Source organism: Carassius gibelio, chromosome B13 (assembly GCF_023724105.1).
Source record: "Carassius gibelio isolate Cgi1373 ecotype wild population from Czech Republic chromosome B13, carGib1.2-hapl.c, whole genome shotgun sequence".
Lineage (NCBI taxonomy): Eukaryota > Metazoa > Chordata > Actinopteri > Cypriniformes > Cyprinidae > Carassius > Carassius gibelio.
Window position 1 is genome coordinate 15,276,595 of NC_068408.1, and position 22,334 is coordinate 15,298,928.

Below are 22,334 nucleotides of genomic sequence, written 5' to 3' on the forward strand. Positions count from 1 at the left end.
TTTACAATATTAAACTTTGGATGAGGAGTATATTTTAAACTACTGTCATTGTCTTCATCTTTGGATACAAGTCTGATCAAGAATTTAATGCACCTGCCAGTGATTTTCATGTGAAACCTGTAGACCCTGATGGGGTTCAGGTGTGTTTGACCAGAGTTGAAACAGAACACTGCATGATGGGAACAGTTACTCAAGTCTGAAGATCGCAGCACACGTCTAGAACTGAAATAAACACTACATAAGACTTCATGCAATGGTGTGTTTCAAAGCTTTATTATGTACTGTGAAGCATAAAACCTTGTTGCTGGTCATGATTTTATCACTGGTACTTCTATGTATTACAATACATGAGATAATTCACTTTTTTATGGGACGTGTCATTTTACTGGAGCATTACGATGAAGAGTATTTTAATTAGAGTTCACATTTCTCACTACTGAGTCTCAGAATCCTGGTAAGAAAAAAAATAAATAAATAAAAGCATTTCCTTTATTCCCTGTACTACACAGATAATAACAGAGAGAACTGCTGGATTCTCTGACAACTGCTGAGTGAAATTGGCAGTAAACTGGTTTAATACTGGAGTCAGATATAAAAGACTTACGACTAGAAATAAAATGTTCTTAAATGTTATTTGTACTGTTTTAGTCGAGATGTGTGCAAACTCAATTTGAAAAACCATTTTGTACAAACTGTTGATTGCTTTGAGGTATATACGTTTAGTCTTTCAAGCTTTTCACATTCTCCAGAAAGATGCTGTTTCATTTGTACAGTCATAAGGAAATTGAATTTAAAAATTCGGTCTGAGCTGTGTTGATAACCTCAAGGGCACTTAGACGGTGTTAAAATGCCACTTAAAAAAACCATGATTGGATGTTTTGAAATTCCCACTGCAAGGAGAAAAAGCTCAAAACACATTCAGCTGAGGATAACTCAAAGCATTAATGAGAATATGTGTAGATTTATGCACTGGATTTTGATTACATACAACATTTCAATGAAGAGAAACCTTTGTGTGAATTTCACTTACTATATGTATTGTTTACATGGTAAATAACTTTTGAAGCCTCAGGCTTTGAAAGCATAGGTTCAAACAGCAAACTGAGTCATAAGCTCACAGGTGACACTGTGGCAGAAAGCACAGAAACAAAGCTGCTTCCATAACCCCAAAATACAGGAAAACCGTTTGTGTTGCATGAAGATATAAGTATTTAGCTATACGTGGTTGTATATCTTTCAAGATTTAATGCACCATGTTAAACCTTCTCATTTAGCTGTCATTGAGGTGACAGCGTAGATGACGTACTTAGACAAAATATACTCCATCTTCAACAACCATTTAATCCAATTATGTCCCTTTTTTTGTCCTGTGGGATAAAAGAGATTAAGTGAAAAGAGGATATATGAGCAAAAAAATGCAAGACCTTACAGCATAGCACCGTGCTTGAGAAAGGATTTAAACCTAAAAAAATGTAAGGATCAACATAGCCTCAAATTATACCACAATATGTGGCATGCCTTATGTTGCTATATTGATCTTAACACCATAATGCCATATTGAATTTATGGATCTTTAAAGTATTCTAACTGGATGTGCTACAACTTGAAAGTATCTTCTTGGATCTTCTACGTGGTCTGAGTGAGCCAATCCAGGGTGAAGTCCATTTCATAAGACAGTGTTCAGATTTCATTAAGCTGAAAAGACAATAAAAACATGCATCTTAACTTAGTGTCACTCCAAAGACAAATTCTCAAAAATGTATATTTTCGACTAAGAAAAATAGGATTATATTACAGGACTCTATATTCTACATCAATACATACCAGCCGGTAAGCACCATTTATTTATTTTTTATTTCTGATGTGATCAACCTGTGTTTTTTATTTCATTATACTGCAGTATCTAAAAGCTCTCTCATGCAGTCCTTTCCCATCTGTCACAAACCAAGTGTGACTTTACAGTGACTTACACAAGATTGATACGCAGTGGTCATCTGTGCCCTGCAGTGATGTTCAGTCAAGATCAGCTCTATTCAGATCCATGGAAATGAGAAGTTCAACACTGGTGGGGAAAGAAAAAAAAAACGGAGAATTTTTTGTGTGTGTGTGGATTCTTCACGCCATTAATTCTGGTGCAATTTTATGCTTTTCCACCAACATCTGCCAATACAAGAACATTATCATACACAAGTAAGACAGCTCATAAACTTTAGGCTGAAACGCATCTCAAACAACGTTGGCAGTGACCTCGAGACGCAGTTACATTGACAAGCATCTGTCAGTTGGATGCTGTTGTCTGTAGCCCTGCAATTATCTTTGGTTTCCAGAACAAATCCCTCAGTCGACTTGCCAAGTGTGTAGTGTTACCATAATGGCAGAGAATAAGAGAGCGCAAGTGCACTCCTGCAAGCAGATGGTGTCATTGTATCACTGTCAAACCGCTGAATTTTTCAGTCTGACTGCATTAATTGACTCTTCAATCATAACATAATCTTCACCGCTTTTGGTGCATAGCAAAAAAAAAAAAGAAAAAAAAAAGCTAGCATGAGTATAAATCAAATTTGTTAGAGTGAATCATACTGTATATGCAATTATAAATACAAACTATTACTACAATTAGTACTATGCATTATGAGCAGTGGAGCATTTTATCAAGGTTTGTCAAGGTTTGGCTGGTTATCATTTTAGGGCTAACTAGTGGGAGGGTATTATGAAGATATAAAAATTCTTTCTCCATTGAAAGCCAATTTAAAATGAGTTTTACATTCTGATATAAAGTTGGAAGCAACATACAGTAGACAGTTTATCCCATGTACTTCGCACAGCACATGAATGGCAACGCTAATGGAAAGATTTCTCCATGACCTCCTTGTTTAGGAGTCATTTTCCACAAAGATTTCACAAGTTTTAAATGAATCACTTATTGTCTTGTTTTCAAATGTCCTTGAATCACAGCAGAACAATTAACTTCCTAAAACAGCTGTAATTTGCGAAGAATTAAACAGATGAAGAGATTGATAGCGAGTGGTAAACTGATTACATGAAAACAGGTGAAAACAGCAAGGCTCGCTGCACTCTGCATTCACAAACAGACGCTAGGCACTCTGGGAATGTGTGCCCTGGCTCACACAGTTAGAAGCTCAGCATGAGAATGGCTTAGTGCAATGTGTCTGCCAAAACAGCACCAATAATTGTGGAATCCATTATAACACCATAATACTAATCAGTCGAACACCAAAAATAAACAGATGATATGCAAACATGGCTGCATTTTCCAGGTGATGTGTTCCGGAGGGACTACAGGAGTGTGATTTTCACTAGAAGAGACAGGATAAGTCACAAATGCATGTCTTCTTAAAGTGTATGGAGTGCTTATTAAATGAAGAGGAAAGTTCTCCATAATGAGAAGAGTGGGACTACTGCTAATTGAGATTCATTAAAAACTAAAGGATAATTATATTGTGTCTCGCATGCTGAATTGAATATTTGATTATCACACGATCAAAAGCGTCATGGTTTTGAAGCACAGCTGTGATATGGCTGTGGGTTGTGCTGAAATTTGAGACCAAAAGAATGAATGCAAGTGTAATATTTTTCAACAGTTCAATATTTAAGATTTGCACACAATATTGTCAGTTACTTTGTGAATATATAACTAAAATAGTTACAATTGAAGCAATTGCGTTTCATTTCTGTGGTTTTGAACAAATCAATTAAGTGAATGACTCAATGATGCACTCATGGATGAATCCATCTGAAACACGCAAACATGGCAGAACAAAAGCAGAGTGCTACTAAGGGAAAAAAAAACTGGCTCTTATGGAATGCTGCTCAGCCAATCAAATTTGAGGAAAATAACTAAAGGTTTGTTCACACCAAGGACAATAACTATAGGGATAAGTATAGCATTTCATTATCTATGAGACTTAGTCTAGAATGATAACAACATGGAGGAATGATATTATTTTAGAATTGTTTTAATCTTCAGCTGATGAACAATAAAAACATTGACAATCAGAATCCACGAAACATTGACAAGATTGAGCATTTAAAGGGGCATACACTATGGCACGCATACAGAACAACAGACGTTACTGTGGATACTGTAGTTATCTATATAGTTATTGTTCTCAGTTTGAAAACCAAGAACCATAACTGTAATGATAAGAATAATACACAATAATAATTTTAAGTGCGCTGCTGTTATGTTGTCTGCCTCTTTAAATGCTTGAGCTCTTTAAGGTCAGGTGGATACTGATTGGCTGTCAACGTTTTTCATTATTCATCAGGTGCAAAAAGAATAGTTCTGAAAGATATTTCACCAATATTGTTCCCCTGTGTCATTATTGTTGTAGCTGTGATCACAAAATTACAACAATTATTAAAACTTTATTCTTATAGTTATCACAATAGTTTTCATCCTTGGTGTTAACGACACTTCACTGTTGGATAATCTGATATACTGTTATTATAAGTAATATACGGTATGCATAATAATATATTTTCACTACGCTTTCTGTACACTTGTATGAGGCAGGTATACACGATACTCTATATGTAACAAGAAATTGCAACTATCCTCTCGAGGAAGTGTGGCTTCTGTAATTGGATGTTGAAGTGCTGCTGTTACGCTTTCAATGTTTTCAAACACGCTACTCACCTGGCATACAGCGTCTGTGCACAGACTGTTTATAAGCACTTCCTCAGCCAAATGAGACGGAGCCCCCTCACTTCTCACTGATTGGTTTTTATCAGTATGCTCCACATATCGACTGCAGAAGGCCTGCAACGGTAGGGAAGAGATGTTACTCAGGTTAAACAAACGGAATATTTAAGGAGAGGCTGGGAAGGGATATCCTACTCTTGGCAGCATAAAAGGCAAAGACAGAGCTTGATATGTGGGAGGACTTAGTGTCAGAGAACTGCTGATGATATAGTCATACCCTCCTCAGCGATAATATGTGTGTCTAAAATCTTGCCTGGAGATAGATGAAATAACATGAATATGACCACAGTCTGACATGCTGTTATTAGTTGAAGAATTAATAGCCTGACACGTCTCTTTGCCTCAAACCACATCATGCATTTGTTTTGGCTGTTTTGTTTGTTAAAGATTTTTATGCACCGCTTATGATTCATGATCTACTGAAGAAAAAGCTGTATCTTCTTTCACTCTCCTCCACGCTGACTGTCCGAAGGCTTAACGTAGGTAATGATTACATCTCACATTACATTCTCAGGCTTAAATAAAAGCTAAAAGCATTTAAAAGAATTTAGTGGATTTATTTTCAAACCTCTACATCGTCTGCACTGATTATTGATTATGGAAAAGTAATGGATGCTGGATTAACTGGGCTCTTTCCATTATCCATGTTCATTCCTGAAAGATCCTCTGAAGAGGCTATAGGCTGGAGGCTCACACACTCTTTTAAACCCGAGTCATAAAAGTCTGTTAATTCCCATACAATGGCTTTAACTGAGGCACTACATTGTGGTATATCAATATCACAGGAGTATAAAATAAAATAAGACCACACTTTAAAAGATGAAAAGACCAACAGACACATCAACCCACATTTCGAAAGTCTGAATGTGGCTAAGAAATTGGAGCTTGTCGATTTTTCTTTTTGTTAAGAGCTTTGTGTCCTTAACAGTTGTTTGTCAGCTCTCCTGCTGTTAAACCCAAAGGAAATGAATTACAGGACCAGCATATAATGTGTTCAAGCACCATGCTGCCTAACAAAATCATGTTAACATTCATTCTTGTTTAGAGCTGGTTACATTTTTTATATCTAATTTTAATTAATGCTATTATTCCTTATATTTGTCACCTTTTATTTAGTTTTAGCTGATGCGCTGATATTACTCTGTAGATATTAATCAAATGCAACTTATCTTAATATATATAAAAGCAAAATTGTCAGTAGCTAAGGAAGGTATTTTTTATTTTATTTTTGTTATTGTGTCTTTGTTTTGTTTTTAATATCATAAAAATTTCAGTTTGGGCCACAACTGTATTTATTTTTTATTTTTTTTATATACAAACAAAAAATTCATACTATGGGAAAGCAAAGTGATGACGATTCTAAAGCCCATTTGTTCCAGTGACTCTCGGTCTCTGTCTCTTGCTCTCTATGTGATGACCAACTCTGTCATAGAAAACAACAGTGATTTTCAACCGTGATGGAAACTCCATAAGTATTTGACAGTGTCTTGTGTGTGAATTACAGATACCCAACAGAAAGCATCTTGCATTAATCTGTTATTGTCATAAATGTATTCTTTCTTACCACAGAAAAAAATAGCAAAATGAAAATTCATTGTGAATCACACAAGACCAGATTTAACAGCCTAAAAAGTCCAGTTGCTTGTTACTAATGAGTCTCATTAATTCACAGCACATGTGAGATCAGTCATAAAATGATTTTTAACCACCTTCACGTTTGCATTAAAAATATCAGACCTCATGCACTCTCTTTCACCATGGAAGACTGTATAAAGACAAATGAGATATACATCCAAGCTTCAGAATCCTCTGCTGACATGTTCATGCCAAAGGCACTACTGTGAAATAGCGAAATCGCCACCTGTGTGCCACTGATTAGAAGACAATGCCCATTTTAATTAGCAAGCCTAAAGCCATTCAACATCACACAAATCACAATACCATAAAAATGGTTTAAATAATGAATAATACCTTTTTCATTACATGTAATTGCATACTATTTTACACAAATGTAATATAACAGTTGAAGATTTATTTCATGCAGACCATTAACGATCGAAAATCACAGCAGTGTTAACGCGACTAAAACATCTCCGCCATTGTTTCCGTTCCTATTACCGTTCCATTCTCAAATAAGCCATCTGATAAGCATCAGTGATTTAATCATCCATTGTTGGCTTACAAATGCTTTTCTGTGTGAAGAAATGCATCTGTTTGAGCATTGCCCCTGTCTTGTCCTTAATTAGACTATAAAACATGGCTGACCTCTACAAAAGACTTCCATCCATCAAGAGAACCAAAATAATGTGACGATGATCAAAATTAATAGAATGACTAATATATGTTTTTTTGGAAGACCCGCGCATTAAAAATGCTTATATCGATATTGAAAGTGTTGTGTTAATTGATTTAACAAATGTTTTCCTTGTTTCTGTTGCGCATAATTGCCTTAACCTTGGAAAAAATATACCAAACAGAGAATATTGTGTTTTTGTCTCTTGTTGCTGTTCACATGCAGGGATCTCCTGCAGCATTTTTAATACAAAAAAAATGTTAATTACCCAAATGTTCAAAGCTTTGTTCCTGACGGCCACATTTCACTCGAGGTCATACAATAACTCCTTAATATTTTAGTGGTGCAATTAATCTGTGCGTAATGTCATAAGTCTATATCATACTGTATGAGTGGGTTTCTGTCTTCAAGCTATGACCCAATAGGATGTTTGTGTTGCTTGTTAAATGGTTTATTAATTGTACTGTCACAAGAAAACATTAGAACATGCTCCTCAGCTTGAAGTAGAATTGTTTGCTTTATTGTGCTGCCTCGCTCTAAGACACCTCTGTGGTAAATATAGATATATACTGGGTTTTTCTGATTTAGCATGACAGATTTATGCTGAATGAGAGTGTTCCCAAATTAATGGATGTATGGAAGACATAATAAACCCCGGCAAATATACACCTAAACTACATTGGAATGCATTTGTTATCATGTTCAGAGACACTTTTGCAACTTACCCAGTCTGACTCAATCCACTGCATCGCCGCTCACAGAGAGACTGGTACCTGTTGGAGGGATAAATCAAATTTAGGATATAGATTTCGAGATGTTATTAGTATAATACACAAAATGAAGTAAGAAGAGACAATGAGTGAGACTACAAGTCAAAACAAACCTACACTTGCATGCACAAATAACAGATGGATTGAAAACAGTTTGACAAAGCATATGTTACTATCAAAAAAGTAAACCAATTTGTGGGGCTGGACAAAAGCTGTCAGAGCAGAACGTGATTTGAGAGCAACCATCTTTTTCTGCGTGTCTGGTTAAAAAGCTTAGTTTAGCTGGTCAGGTATTAAAGATCAGTTTAAGCTTCTTTTAAAAGATGGATTGTTGATTGTTTTGTTTTTTTCTTATGTGTTAGTAAGTCTTTTTTGATGTCACTAGTTAATTTATTAGCGGATTTAGAGGGCCGAGGCATTTATTTGGGGTTAGTGAGGGCAGGTTTACTTTTTGAAGTATAAATAACTTAATTTATGACTGGCATTCGCAACATTAGAGTTATTATTAGGGTTACCTGCTTAACGTTTAGTCATCCTTTCGAAGTCTTAATACGCGTCAGCATTCAGTTCTAATAGTCACAAAAAAGAGTTCAGGTCTCTATGGGGCCTTCAATAGTGCTGATATTTAAAAGCATTGGTATTACAACACAGATTCAGCCTTCTGATGTTCATTAACATAAATAGCAAAAGAGGAAAATGTACTGTAGGTAGCACAGATAAAGCATTTTAACTGGATCCCATTCACTTCTGCGAGTGATGAAACTTTGGCTACAGTGGTTAACACCAAAGGCTGAAGGCACTTAGAACATCTTATTGGAATATGGGGACGTTCTTACCTCCTGAATCTCCATATCATTCTCAGAGTCACGTTAGCGCAGACAAGTCAGTCCGACTTATTGTTTAATAAGCTGAAGCTTAAAGAGTGTGTTAAAAAAGATTCAATTTATTGGTCTAAACAGTTGATTTCCATTAACATGTTAAACATTTAAATGACTAATCATGAGTCAATGAACAATTTAGAGCTAATGTTAAAAATTATTTAACAAAGTTTATTTCTATTAGTGAGGCTTATCTATTATTACACAAAATGACTTGACAACGTCTCTACGGTTCCTTTTTGTGGCTTTTCTTTGTTAAATAGATATCTATAAAAAAAAAAAAAAACATTATCAATTTCCTCAGGTCATACAGGCATTTAGTACTAAAGACAAGTAAGTACCTACATATCTAATTTTACAAAAAGGATCTCATCTTTATTAACAGATTATAGCAACACAACTTTAACAATTATGATCACCTATTTAGAGAAGCTTGCACAAGGCGCTTTACATCCTTTTTATTACATTTTTATGTACAAATACAAGCTACACACAAAGCAAAGCACTTGGATGTGGCTAAATACATAGCCAATTGCTTTCAAACCCAATACTGATATCAAAATTAAATGTACAAACTCAGTATTTACCATCATCAAATCAAGAAGTATTACGAAAGATGTTGTGTACAAAATGAGTCTCTCCTCATACATTTCTGCCTTAATGCAAAGGTTCCCGAAGTCAGGGAAGCATAATGTGTGGCTAATTCCATGCTTTACATTTGGGGGACAAACAATGGAAAACTAAAGGAAGGAGCATTCAATGACAAAAGTACACTGCCAAATCCTGGCCAGAATTAATGCTCATAAGGTATCATACAAAGAAGTCAACAGTTACAGATAAGAAAAGGGTACCATTTTACATCCCCCCCCCACCTCCCCCCAAGGTTAGTGTGAATTTAAAAACATGACTGACCTATCACTTAAAAATCCCATTTTTGATTATTTAGTAAATAAGGTTGACGTTGTATGGAGGTCACATGATCTGGAGCACCTTTAATATCTACCATAGGGGTGATCTCTGTAGCCCCCTCGAGTAAGTCTTGATGCTGGAGCTTTGAGGTTGGGCCGCGATGATATCCAGTCCTCTTCTGCTAAAAGTGGAACGATTAAAAAGGGGGGAAAATAACTTCATTTATCTCAGAGAAAAATGGAATTGAACAAAAGTGAGTGTAGATGTTACAAAGGAGAGGAGCCTCTTTAAATGGGTGAAATACAATGCTATGATGATTTTTAATGCTTTTTTGTTCTAAACATTACAAAATTATACACTGAGCACCAGCTGATCATCTTACACATGCATTTCAATAAATCCATTTAGAGCTCCATTCCCGCATCCCATCTAGGGCACTGCGTGTTCGCCTTAGTACATTATCGTAGATTTGAGAAATATACAATGTCACATTGCCCTAATTATCAGTTACCAAAGGCAGAGCAGATGAGGCATGAACTCATGGCTGAGCTCACAGTATGACCCTGCTGTCATTTAAATACAGTATGTGTTGGGAGCCGATGCTCCATTAGGTTCTCTGAGTGTGATCGTTGGGCCATTGAGGAAACAATCAGCGCGCCTTCAGGGCAAAGAACCTTAACCTTCATTGTTGCTAACTACCATTTCACAGAGAAAGGAGGAAAAACCATTATACATCGTGACAAAATCCCTTTTATTCTGGTATTCTGTGTAATGATCACTACCGCACAAACAGCACTCCCGCACTCACATTCTTTTTAATAGCTTTTCCCCTAAGTTCTTCCTCAATGTGAAAATCGCTGCTCATTGCAATCATATTGAAGTCTGTTTCCACCTCTGAGTAAAAATACAACAGGTATGTGAGATAAAAATAAGAAAAGAAAAAAGAATTACTAGAAATAAATTCACAATTGTGATATCAAATGGTCAAATAGTAAAAAATAAAGATTGATTCGCAAGATACAGTCAAATACTGTATTAAGTCATAAAATTGTGAGATACAGTGACAGTTACAACAAATTAAGTCACAATTGCATTGTCACATTGCGACAAAATTTCACTATTGTGAGAAATAAAGTCAAAATTGTGAGACAGTCACAATTATGAAAAATAGTCAATTGTATGAAGTCACACTGCCAAATAGTCACAACTGTAAGATATAAAGTCACATTACAAGAAATAAAGTCAAAATTATCATAAAGTTACATTGCAAGAAATAGTTTCACACAATTGTGAGGCATAAAGTCAAATTTTGAAAAATAAAGTCACACTGTTAGAAATTGTCACAATGTGAGATAAATACATTACAATAAAGACATTGCAAAGAAAGTTGCAATTACGAAAAATTTATTATTTATTTTCTTGCTGCTTTGAAACAGTTGCATAAAGCACTATATAAATAAATGTGAATTGACTTTATCATGTTGATCAATTATGAACCTAATAATGATATTATTCAGCTCTATTTACAATGCTCCATTAGGTTCTCTACAAGTTTAAAATTGTTTCAATTCAGTTTAATAAAAGGGTCAGTGTTGCAAAGTTTTTTTGCAAAAAGTGTCATTATCCAGCTCACTTCAGTTTGAATTTTGTTCTTATCTGAAAGTGTAGTGAAGGTAACAAGTGTAGTTAAATTAATAATCATCTTTTAACCAAAGAGCTGTGAGAAACAAAGCTGCAAACTGTGAAATTTAAAGGTGCAATATGAGATCTTGGAAAATGCTAACATTAGCCTGATAGCACTGAAAGCGTACATCCCACCCTCCCTGCAATCGCCATTCAAAGCCAAGTCACCTGAACGCATTTATGCTCACAGACCAGAATACCAGACACAACATACTACAATAGGCTACTTCAGACAATAGGTTCTCAATTCCAGTCCATGTTCAGAAGTGAAGTAAACCCTTCCTCAGGGAGTAGGGAGCAATGAGCATGTTGTAGGGATCATATTGATTGGAACACAGTTCATTCACGTAGCCTGAATTGGGTGTGTTAACTAAGCAAGACATGTAAAATATGTTGCACCTTTCACCTATTGCACCTTTAAAGACACTTTATGCAACAGGAGGTCAGAAAATTCACTATTGTGAGATACAGAGTCTCAATTACTCTTTTGTTTTTGCTTTTACTCTGAGGTGGAGTGGGTAAAACCTTTCCTAACACAATACAATTTCGGTTATAAGCCAAGAAGTGGCAAAACATCAAATCATTCATGTCAACACTTTGACACTCCACTGCACAATTTGCAGCAATGCAAAATGAATGAGCAGGCACGTATACAATGGGAAACTGGCATCAGAGGAAAACAACAATCCACTCCAAGAACAGAGGGAATACTGCATCACATGTAATCCACAGAGGGCACATATTCAAAAGCCAAAGTAATGGCTGAAAGGCCATTCTAACTCTGTTGGTGGGCCTCAGCAATGCCTCCAGCTCTCTACTGGCTCAAGTCCACGATTTCAAGTGCATCTTAAAACCCAGCCCTGAAGCAGACTAGTAAGGTAAGATGGCAGCTGCTGTGCCCTGGGCTTCTGTGATTTAACAACTGGCAAATGCCGCTAGGTGTTTTTCCTTACCTTTAGCTCTGAAACATTTAACAGCAATATGGAAAATGAATGAGGCAAAAAGGTTTCTCACTGGTGTGGGCAATGTGCCATGACTGAGTTTCAGCCCGCCTGCTATGCAAACTACTGCTATGCAAGAGGATGTTTCTGTTTGTGGTGCACCATTCAAAACAGACGACCTAAAATCCTAATAGTTTCCTAGTAAGCTAAAAGAAAAGTTATTAAAAGTTATGTTGTTTGATAAGAAGAACTGTAGATCAGATGCTTACCATAATTGTTGTAGGCTTCATCATTATTACCGTGTCCATATTCATAATATTCCGAGACACTGTGGGAGGGAAAAGAATTCTTATGAGACATTTTGACAGATGCTTAGAGTCAAAGTTAAGCATTAATTAGCTCATGTTGTGACAAAATGTCTTTTAAAAATGAATGAGCACCTTTTCGACTGGTTGCTGTAGTTGTCATCATAGCCCTCATAACTCTGGTCATCATATTCCCCATCATACCCATCATCATATCCCTGAAATCACAGACACACAAAAGAATAATCACAGAGGGCGATGCTAGAGGACTGAATCTGTCTCAAAGCAGCAGTTTAATTGTTTAGGGTTGAAAAATCAATGTTTAATTACACCGCAATAGGATTTCTCTAGTAAATATACTCCCAGAGTGGAGGACTGGCGGAGCTGAATCATGTCCAACAGAAAATATTGATCAATGAGCAACAATTGTCTCATTTGCCATGTTTGAAGACAAGTGGTCGATCAAGTATTACAGACAATAGAAACAATAAACAGATTAAAACGTCATGATTAGATGTTCAGGAGATCCTACATGACTTATGTCATCCATACACCTTTTCTTACTCTTTCTTTTTTTTAAGCTTTGATTGATATTGAAAGAAATTACTCTTTTAACAATGCACATACTGAATATGAAGCACATATTTTACTATGCAGTTGTGATATTTAATGTCTGGATTTCTATATTGGCCTAATGGAAATGCAGCAGCACATGTGAATCTTTTGGGAAAAAAGTATCTGAATGTGACATTCTGTTTTGCATAAACAAAATGTTGACTATTAAAATTTGTTTGTGTCTGTAAGATACACCCCAACAATCAGACGTTTTGGTCTGTAAAAGACAAACATCATAAGATGAAAATTAATCTTCGTCCTAAATACACAATTTTGGATTGATTAAAACAACTCACTATTGGATAAACTCCAAATAATTCACAAAAACAAATTTATAACATCAAGTATGGTGTTTCTATTCGTTGTTCAGACAGACTAACTGAAAGAACTTCCCTTTTTTATGAAGCCTAATCTGTCCGAAAAACCTGGGTAAGCTGTTTTGACCCTGTCTATTCCCTTTACATTAAAATTCTGCACAACAGTCAGGTTTTATGAGTATGATGAAGGATTAGGCTAAATTAAAGTTACGGATTGTGGGGATTAAGTTGTTCAGGAGATCTAACACACAAGTTTCCTTCTATTAGTCTTTCCTCATGCTAACAGGGTCAGGCTTCTGTCCTCTCCCACTAATTGACTGGTTTGTTAACATGTCCTCTTGATAGAGTTCTATGCATATCTTAAGCAGCAGCGTATAGAAGCAGCAGCATGTTTTACTATTAATGGCATGTTTCAGAAAATGTCAATCACTCTAATACCACCTGCACTCTAAGGAAATACATTTTGGTCGAACAGTGAGAGGTAGTGAATGACCTACCCATTTAATAGGGTCATTTCATCAAGAACGGAAGTAGTAGCTTTCATTTTAACATTTGCGAATATGAAGATGTGTCCTTTTTGTCTGCTATGACATTTAAGGTACGAACAGAATAGTTCAGCTAAAAATTTATCATCAAAGCATTTCGCCTGCACTTTAAGAACCAATAGCTAGAATATACTACAGTTGTAATAAAAATGTACAGGGAAAAAGTTATTCTCAACAGATCATCTAATATAAATTCTACAACAAGTTCGACTAAATTTTACACAATAAATAAGATTACAATAAAACGTGATAAATTGTAGTAAAGGTGGTCATTAGTAGTTTTAATGAAAAGATTTCAATATATGATAATGCTGGTTTAAGACTGTTTTCTCCTCTTTTCATTAGTCTTTTTAGTTTATTTGGCTTTTTAGGTACTGTTCAACTTTCTCCGTAGCATTTTAAAGTGGCTGTTTCTCTAAATAATTCAATTAGATCACATATTTGACCATCAGGCACAGTACAAATCACTGAATGCACTGTACAGCCTTGTTTTCCTGTAACAAATTAAATATGGCTCTACTCTAACTAACGTCTATTCCTATACGTCACAGAGTTAGAAGCAAGACATTCTACAATAGGAACACATGAAAACACATTCAAACATCTTTATGAAAATATTTAGTACTTTATAGTATGCAGAGGTCTTGGGCATCTATGCAAACACTATGTGGCCAGGATATTACTTAGTATAATAACAAACTGTTATATTTAAGAGGTCCTTGTGTCTGAGCTTTTTGACTTTAACATGCACTTACAAGCCACTGCGCATAATTCGAGCAAGCTCTAGTTAATGGTGCTTGATCATTGCATTTCAACACTCATTTGAAAGAGCAATTAACTCTGGTCCTATTGAGCAAGCTAACAGGAAATAAATCAAGTGGTAGAGAGCACTGCAAGAGTAATTAATACAGCAGACAGCCAAAGGTCTTCAGTACTCTGCTTCATTATCAATTGACAACCACCAACACCTCCTGACAGTGACTGATCTCTGTGTGGGACTGCAACTGAATATGATTCCTCACTGGAGAGCAGCAAAGGGAAATGAATGGTTGAAAATGCTTTTTGTCTGTGATTCCCTCTGCTTACTGAAGCGTCTTTGTCTACTACTTGTTTCTTAACCAATTTTTCAGGGCTAATATTTTCAGTTTGAAGTATGAGCAAACATGGACCTAAGGCCAGACAGGATGGAGCAGTCTGACAATACTGACATCCAACAGGCCATATATCTATTTAGTTGTTAATACATAACAATATTTATATAGCACTATATATGAAATATATCATAATCATGAGTGTAAGTGGAATTTAGTCATCCTGGTATCGGAAATTCTTTGTAAAATAACTATTATGTTGATATACAGGTGCATCTAAATAAATTAGAATGTCGTGGAAAAATCAAACTCAAATTGTGAAACTTGTCTATTAAATAAATTCAGTGCACACAGACTGAAGTAGTTTAAGTCTTTGGTTCTTTTATTGTGATGATTTTGGCTCACACAAAATACCACCAAATCACTATCTCAACAAATTAGAATATAGTGACATGCCATCAGCCAATCAACTCAAAACACCTGCAAAGGTTTCCTGAGCCTTCAAACTGGTCTCTCAGTTTGGTTCACCAGGCTACACAGTCATGGGGAAGACTGCTGATCTGAAAGTTGTCCAGATGACAATCATTGACACCCTTCACATGGAGGGTAAAACACAAACATTCATTGCCAAAGAAGCTGGCTGTTCACAGAGTGCTGTATCCAAGCATATTAACAGAAAGTTGAGCGGAAGGAAAAAGTGTGGAAGAAAAAGATGCACAACCAACCGAGAGAACCACAGCCTTATGAGGATTGTCAAGCAAAATTGATTCAAGAATTTGAGTGAACTTCACAAGGAGTGGACTGAGGCTGAGGTCAAGGCACACAGACGTGTCAAGAAATTTGGCTACAGTTGTCGTATTCCTCTTGTTAAGCCACTCCTGAACTACAGACAACGTCAGAGGCGTCTTACCTGTGCTAAGGAGAAGAAGAACTGGACTCTTGCCCAGTGATCTAAATTCCTCTCTTCAGATGATAGCAAGTTTTGTATTTCATTTGGAAACCAAGGTCCTAGAGTCTGGAGGAAGAGTGGAGAAGCTCATAGCCCAAGTTGCTTGAAGTCCAGTGTTAAGTTTCCACAGTCTGTAATGATTTGGAGTGCAATGTCATCTGGTGTTGGTCCCTTGTGTTTTTTGAAAAAAGTCACTTCACCCGTTTACCAAGAAATTTTAGAGCACTTCATGCTTCCTTCTGCTGACCAGCTTTTTGAAGATGCTGATTTCATTTTCCAGCAGGATTTGTCACCTGCCCACACTGCCAGATGCACCAAAAGTTGGTTAAATGACCATGGTGTTGGCGTGCTTGACTGGCCAGCAAACTCACCAGAGCTGAACCCCATGGAGAATCTATGGGGTATTGTCAAGAGGAAAATGAGAAACAAGAGACCAAAAAAGGCAGATAAGCTAAAGGCCACTGTCAAAGAAACCTTGGCTTCCATATCACCTCAGCAGTGCCACAAACTGATCACCTCCATGCCACGCCGAATTAAAGAAGTAATTAAAGCAAAAGGAGCCCCTACCAAGTATTGAGTACATGTACAGTTAATGAACATACTTTCCAGAAGGCCAACAATTCACTAAAAATGGTCTTATGGTCTTAATGGTCTTATTAAGTATTCTAATTTGTTAAGATTTTTTGTGAAGGGTTTTTGTTAAATGTCAGCCAAAATCATCACAGTTAAAAGAACCAAAGACTTAAACTACTTCAGTCTATTTGCATTGAAATTATATAATACACAAGTTTCACATACTGAAATAAATTAACTTTTCCATGACATTCTAATTTATTGAGATGCACCTGTATGTTAAATTTAACTGCATGGCTTTTTTTGAGATTTGATGAGTATCTGATTAAATAAATTCATTTTCTAAAACATCTGCTATCTGAGTTTTTCCATACATTTCCACGCAAATATGTCAATTACCATGTGTTGCCTCCATATCTAGAGAAATCATCACACATTCTTCATGACAGATTTACACAGTCTTTCCTTTAGTCAAACAATATCTCAAATAAATTAACCAAGCAATTTATTGTCTATGGCCAGGAGTCAGGTTTTAATTTTTTTATATGACTTTCCCTAAAAGAAATAAAAGATTCTCACAGAATTCTGAATTCCCAACATACAGGTAATTAAAATATCTTACCACTTACAAACTGGAAATACAAATAATTGATATGTCTATTCATTTATGATAACAGCTCACTGGAAAACATTGAGGCACCTTCCACAAACCTAAGAACAACCACATTAATATTTATAGAGCTATAATAACAGTTTAGAAAGCACTGGCTTTGCCAGAAAGCACAGTCGTTTGCCAGTACCAAGAAAGTGGCAGCAGAAATGTGATAAACCAGGACTGTTTATTGCCAAATATCTCACTGTAGAAATATAGGATCACATATTACTTGTTACATAAACTTTTACAATCACCCAAATAAAAGAACTAATTCACTAAGCTGATGACAGACAAGTACGCTATTACTTCTAACCTTCAGATGCAGCAATTCCTATAACGGAGCAATCTACTGTGCATTTGCAAATCATGTTGCAATAAATTTTAATAGCCGTTATTTCATGCACGACAAGGAGTTGTGATAGCCGTAACCAGTGTTCCCTGATTCAGTAATCACAGACCAGTAAATATACTGTAGATCATAGAAAGCATAAGGGCTGATATTTGCGTGTACTGTACACAATTTAACCGGTAATAACATGCAGCTCATCCCTCCTTGATATTTTCACAGCAAAAGCACAAGTGCTACTTTTCCCAGTTTTTTACCCCTCTTCTCATGTGCAGAGCTGAAATAATATTCTGGGCCTCTAGGCGCTCCACATGCATCTCTTCAGCAGGAAATTATTAAACTTCTTTTTGAGGTGTATGTCGTACATCTGTTTTATTCATCGAGGGAGTTCTGCATGAAAAATTCCATTTCAATAATTAGTTCACCTCAGAAATGTCAAGTCAGCGATGTAAGCGAGCCCATTGTTAAAAAACAATTACAGCCGTGGTGAGAACCTTGCTTTGAAATACTGCGAGTGAAGCCTTTTTCGCAACATTCTATTCTGCACCTTGAATTGGCTTTTGCCATGTGAAGTGGTGTGTGATTGTGTGTGTAAGAGGTTTACTGCGATACTATCCGAGACACTCAAGGGCTTCTTTCACAGCAATTGACCCTTTTCATTTATTTATCCACAGTGAGCTGGTTGTGACCTTAGAAGGCATTCTGTATGCTTTTTAATTGGGTTTTCAAATAGTTAGCACATTAAAACAGTATATTATGCAGGAAAAAAAGAGAACTGTGAGGCGGTTAAAGGGTTAGTTTACCCCAAAATCAAAAATATGTCATCAGTTTTTTTTTTCTTGTGTCATTCGAAGCCTGCAAAACTTTAGTTCATCTTCAAAATACAAATAAAAATCTTTTGAATTCGCATTTAAAGGATGCACTGTATATATATTACTTATATGTTATTATTTATATGTAAATAAATTCACTGGCACTTTACTTTGTGTAGAGTGCTGGAACTGAGAACAGTTCAAACCTTTACCTTAAAATGTTAAACCTAATTGGGAACTTAACATTTGGGGCCTCGTCCGGGATCAAAATAATTATTGTTCTCAAACACATTTCCCCTGTCTGCCATTGGTCAAAACAAACAGATAGCCCCGCCCCAAATTAACACCATTGGCTGAGACCCTGTTTCTATGCTGGGCTGGTCAGGATAATCAAACAAAACAATGTTTGAATAACACCACAGAGCCTCAGTGTTTACACTTTTCAGCATACTCAGGCTAAAATTAGCTTACATGCACTCCGCACATTAAGCTGGGATAAGAATAAGTATTTTAACATCAAACAACATAGAAACAATGGCCAATGGATAAGAAAAGCTAGAAAATTACAAATCATCAAGCAGCTTTGAACATATTATTTTGAAATGTTACAGCCGTCTAGTTTTCTACTTAAGCACATTCAAATATCTGTTTATTTTGTGGGAGGAAGAGGGGCGTCAGCTCATAGAGGAGTGTCTGACTGGTTTGTAGAAGAGTGAAGAGCCCTCTGAGAAAGCACTTGTGATCTTTGAGTAAAGCTGTTGTGCTCAGAGGGAGAGGAGGAGGCAGTCTGGCACGGCTCAGCTGATATACATAAGAGCTGTGATTAACTGGATTCAAATCCTCACCAACAAAAAGAGCAGAACGCTGCCACACAACAGTGGATATTCATGTGTCTTTCATTTTATACATCTGAAACCTGGATGACAGTTTAAATCTGTGTAAAAGCAGACGGCAAATTAATATAAAAAAACTCAAATCAGACTATTTTTACTGAACACATATCTCTAACTGCAACATTTCAAAATAATAAGTTCAAAGCCGCTTGTTGATTACACACACTATACAGTATCTGTCATTCTTTAATGAAAAGTGGAAGGACATATTATTTTTACGGGTTTGGATAAAATATCCATGGCAAAAAAAGAAAAACCTAATTAATATCTTATTAATAATACATACATATTATATTTACATATTTAATATCTACATGTATCAAAAACTACCCATAAACCATTTCCCCCCAATATTATAAATGGACTATTGTTTATATATATATATATATATATATATATATATATATATATATATATATATATATATATATATATATATATATATATAAAAACTGCATTTAATATTCAAAACGTTAAATACATTATGGTACTTCAGTAAAAACATTTATTTGACTAGTAAGTATTTCATTATTTATAAACTTTCACATGATTGTTTGATATTACTGAAATATAACTATTCTGCTGTTATGTTAATCACACAAATGTAATATGATTCAGAAAAATATTGAATCTTAGAAATGATTCTTACCAAAGAAATGTGAATAAGTAATGCAAGATCAAATTTTCAGATTCAGATCAATCTCTATGTGTTAATATATAAAATATAGAAACAAGATACAGCTGTACATACACTTTTATAAGCACTTGTATATATTTCCACAAATATACATGCACATTCTGGAATTCTCAAAGTCTAGGTAAGAATCCAGAGGTTGAGGATTGGCAAGGTTAGATTTTGAAAGCTATACAATATGTTCCTAGTGAACGTCTCATTTCTTAGTCCTCTTTCCTCCACCTGCCTACCCCAGACCCAATTACTCAGAAATATGTCCACGTTTTCCATGTCCCCCGTAATACAGAGGCTCTCCAGCAGAACTCAATTCACGTTGGTAATGAGTCTGTACTCAAACATTTCCCCATGCAGACAGACCAATCTGCCACAGTGCTGCACATATAGGGCTTTTGCATTAGGCAAAAGCTCTGAGGGAATCGAATCCATGAGATATTGCTTTTTTCATTAGGTTGGAGTTTGACGTTCACTTGGTTGAAAATTTGCAAAAATAACCTTGTGCACACCTGGGTACAAAAAGTCTGCAATGTGTAGGTGCTTTCCTACAAATCAGCAAAAGCCTCCATTATTGTTTACTAATAATCATCATCATGACCATCATCAATAATTATAATACTGGTAATGGTAGTCAGAGACTCTGACACAGACAACAGCTTATCAAGTGAGCAGATGCTTTTCTTTTTGAACCACATGGCTTGTATTTACAGCATGCCAGCATGTAGACTAACATTTGAGGGCATTTAATCTGTCAGAATGTATTCTGTCTTCACTGATTCATTCAACATTTGGTAAATAGAAAGGCCATTCATTGTACATTTCCCTCAGTGAATTTGATTTAAGGATTCATAAACCTTTTTTTCTGACAAGCCTTCTATTTTGTGAGTGTGTGTAAGCATAACTTTCAATACTTTTTTTTGTTTTTTCCTAAGAATTTATTTTTTTGGACACAAACTCTACTCAAAATGTTTCTATCTCAGTAGTTCTTCAAACAAAACTAAAACACTTGCAGTATACACTTTGAAAAAATCCATTGTCATTAAAAACGCTTAATCTTGACTTACGTAGTCATCATATGATTTGTGCGTGGCCTGCAGTAGCGGGGCTCTGTATCCAGGGGTCCCTGCAGTTCCTCTGGCCCGGGGTGCAGACACTCCCCTGGCTAGTGTGGGGGTTTGGACAGAGGTGCGTGTTCCCCCAGTTCCTCTGGGTGCTGCTGCTCCTCGTCCAGGTGGAGGGGGTGCAGCTGACCCCCCTCGACCTCTAAAGACATAAAGACAAAATATATGATATAATATATAATAGAAATATATTATTTTTTTCTTATTTTATTTAGTTTTTATGAAAACATATATTATATTATATATTTATTAAGTTTTTTAACAAAGCATAATTGTTGCTTTTCTGTTGTTAATTGCTTATTTTAGTATATTTTATGTATTTAATATTAAAATAAAATACCAAAAAATATTGATAAACCAACTTTCCAATAATGAAAATAATTAAACTTAATTTAAACTGTTTGTTTATGTATACATTAAGCTTAATGTATAAGAATTTTGATTCATATGAATAATGTAAGTCATTTACATTGTACAGTATTGATTTTCTTAGGCGATTCAATTAAAGTGCTAATTTGATAGTATATAGCACCAAACCTTTCCAGAATTGTTTGATATTGCTGTGATATAACTCTTCTGTATAGACACATACCAAAGGCTTGATGCAGTGGCAGCTCTATGCAAAATTAGTGCAGCACAACGCCAGTGTTTACAGATTAGCATTTTGTGTGAAGTCATCTGCTGCAGTGCTATAATAGTGGGTTGCTGTTAGCTGGTGTTTTCATCACCGACAGCCTATTAAAGCCATGTGAACCATAATGCCAGTGATTCATAAGGTTAGACAGCAGTGTTTTCAAAGATATTCCAATATTCATTGCCTCAGCTATTTTCTTTCTTTGCACTGCTCTGGTTCCACACTGTAAGAGTAGCAGTGAAGCATGGCATCAAGAATCAGTCTGTAGAACACATTGTTTCATTCAGTGCCATGAGAGACTGCTTTATTTTGCTCCCTTGTGCTGCTATCGTGGAATCAAGGGGTGAAGTTGTCCAATTCTGGAGTCATTTTCAACCTGATTACTGTTGCAGCATGGCAGATGGAGCTGGCAGCACTGGTCAGTGGCAGATGTTTCGGTCTGTCCAGTTCTACATTTTGTCCATCTAAATCCAAAGATCCTACAGAGACTAATGGCCTCATCAGTGTTGTTGTTTTTGCCATGCTGATTTGTGGTAATGACTTCTCAGGGCACATCAAGGGGAAGAGGCACTTTATAGGTTTATCCGCCA

The 22,334-nt window shown here is 35.9% G+C and overlaps 1 protein-coding gene across 4 annotated transcripts in view; it reads right to left on the minus strand.

Annotated features, from left to right (window-relative positions):
* Nucleotides 1–254: 254 nt before the first annotated feature.
* LOC127970643 (KH domain-containing, RNA-binding, signal transduction-associated protein 2) overlaps nt 255–22,334 on the minus strand; it is a 73,481-nt gene continuing 51,401 nt past the window's right edge. The window contains exons 6-13 of one of the 4 annotated variants that reach the window (XM_052573308.1): nt 21,054–21,252; nt 12,641–12,723; nt 12,470–12,528; nt 9,658–9,754; nt 7,745–7,792; nt 4,661–4,783; nt 1,971–2,062; nt 255–1,695 (exon numbers count right to left, since the gene is read on the minus strand). In XM_052573308.1, the coding sequence (XP_052429268.1) occupies nt 9,660–9,754; nt 12,470–12,528; nt 12,641–12,723; nt 21,054–21,252 (436 nt within the window). In that variant the 3' untranslated portion in view covers nt 255–1,695; nt 1,971–2,062; nt 4,661–4,783; nt 7,745–7,792; nt 9,658–9,659. Of the gene's footprint in view, nt 1,696–1,970; nt 2,063–4,660; nt 4,784–7,744; nt 7,793–8,304; nt 9,758–12,469; nt 12,529–12,640; nt 12,724–21,053; nt 21,253–22,334 lie in introns of all 4 variants that reach the window. The other 3 variants (XM_052573307.1, XM_052573306.1, XM_052573305.1) reach the window with 3 other exon arrangements.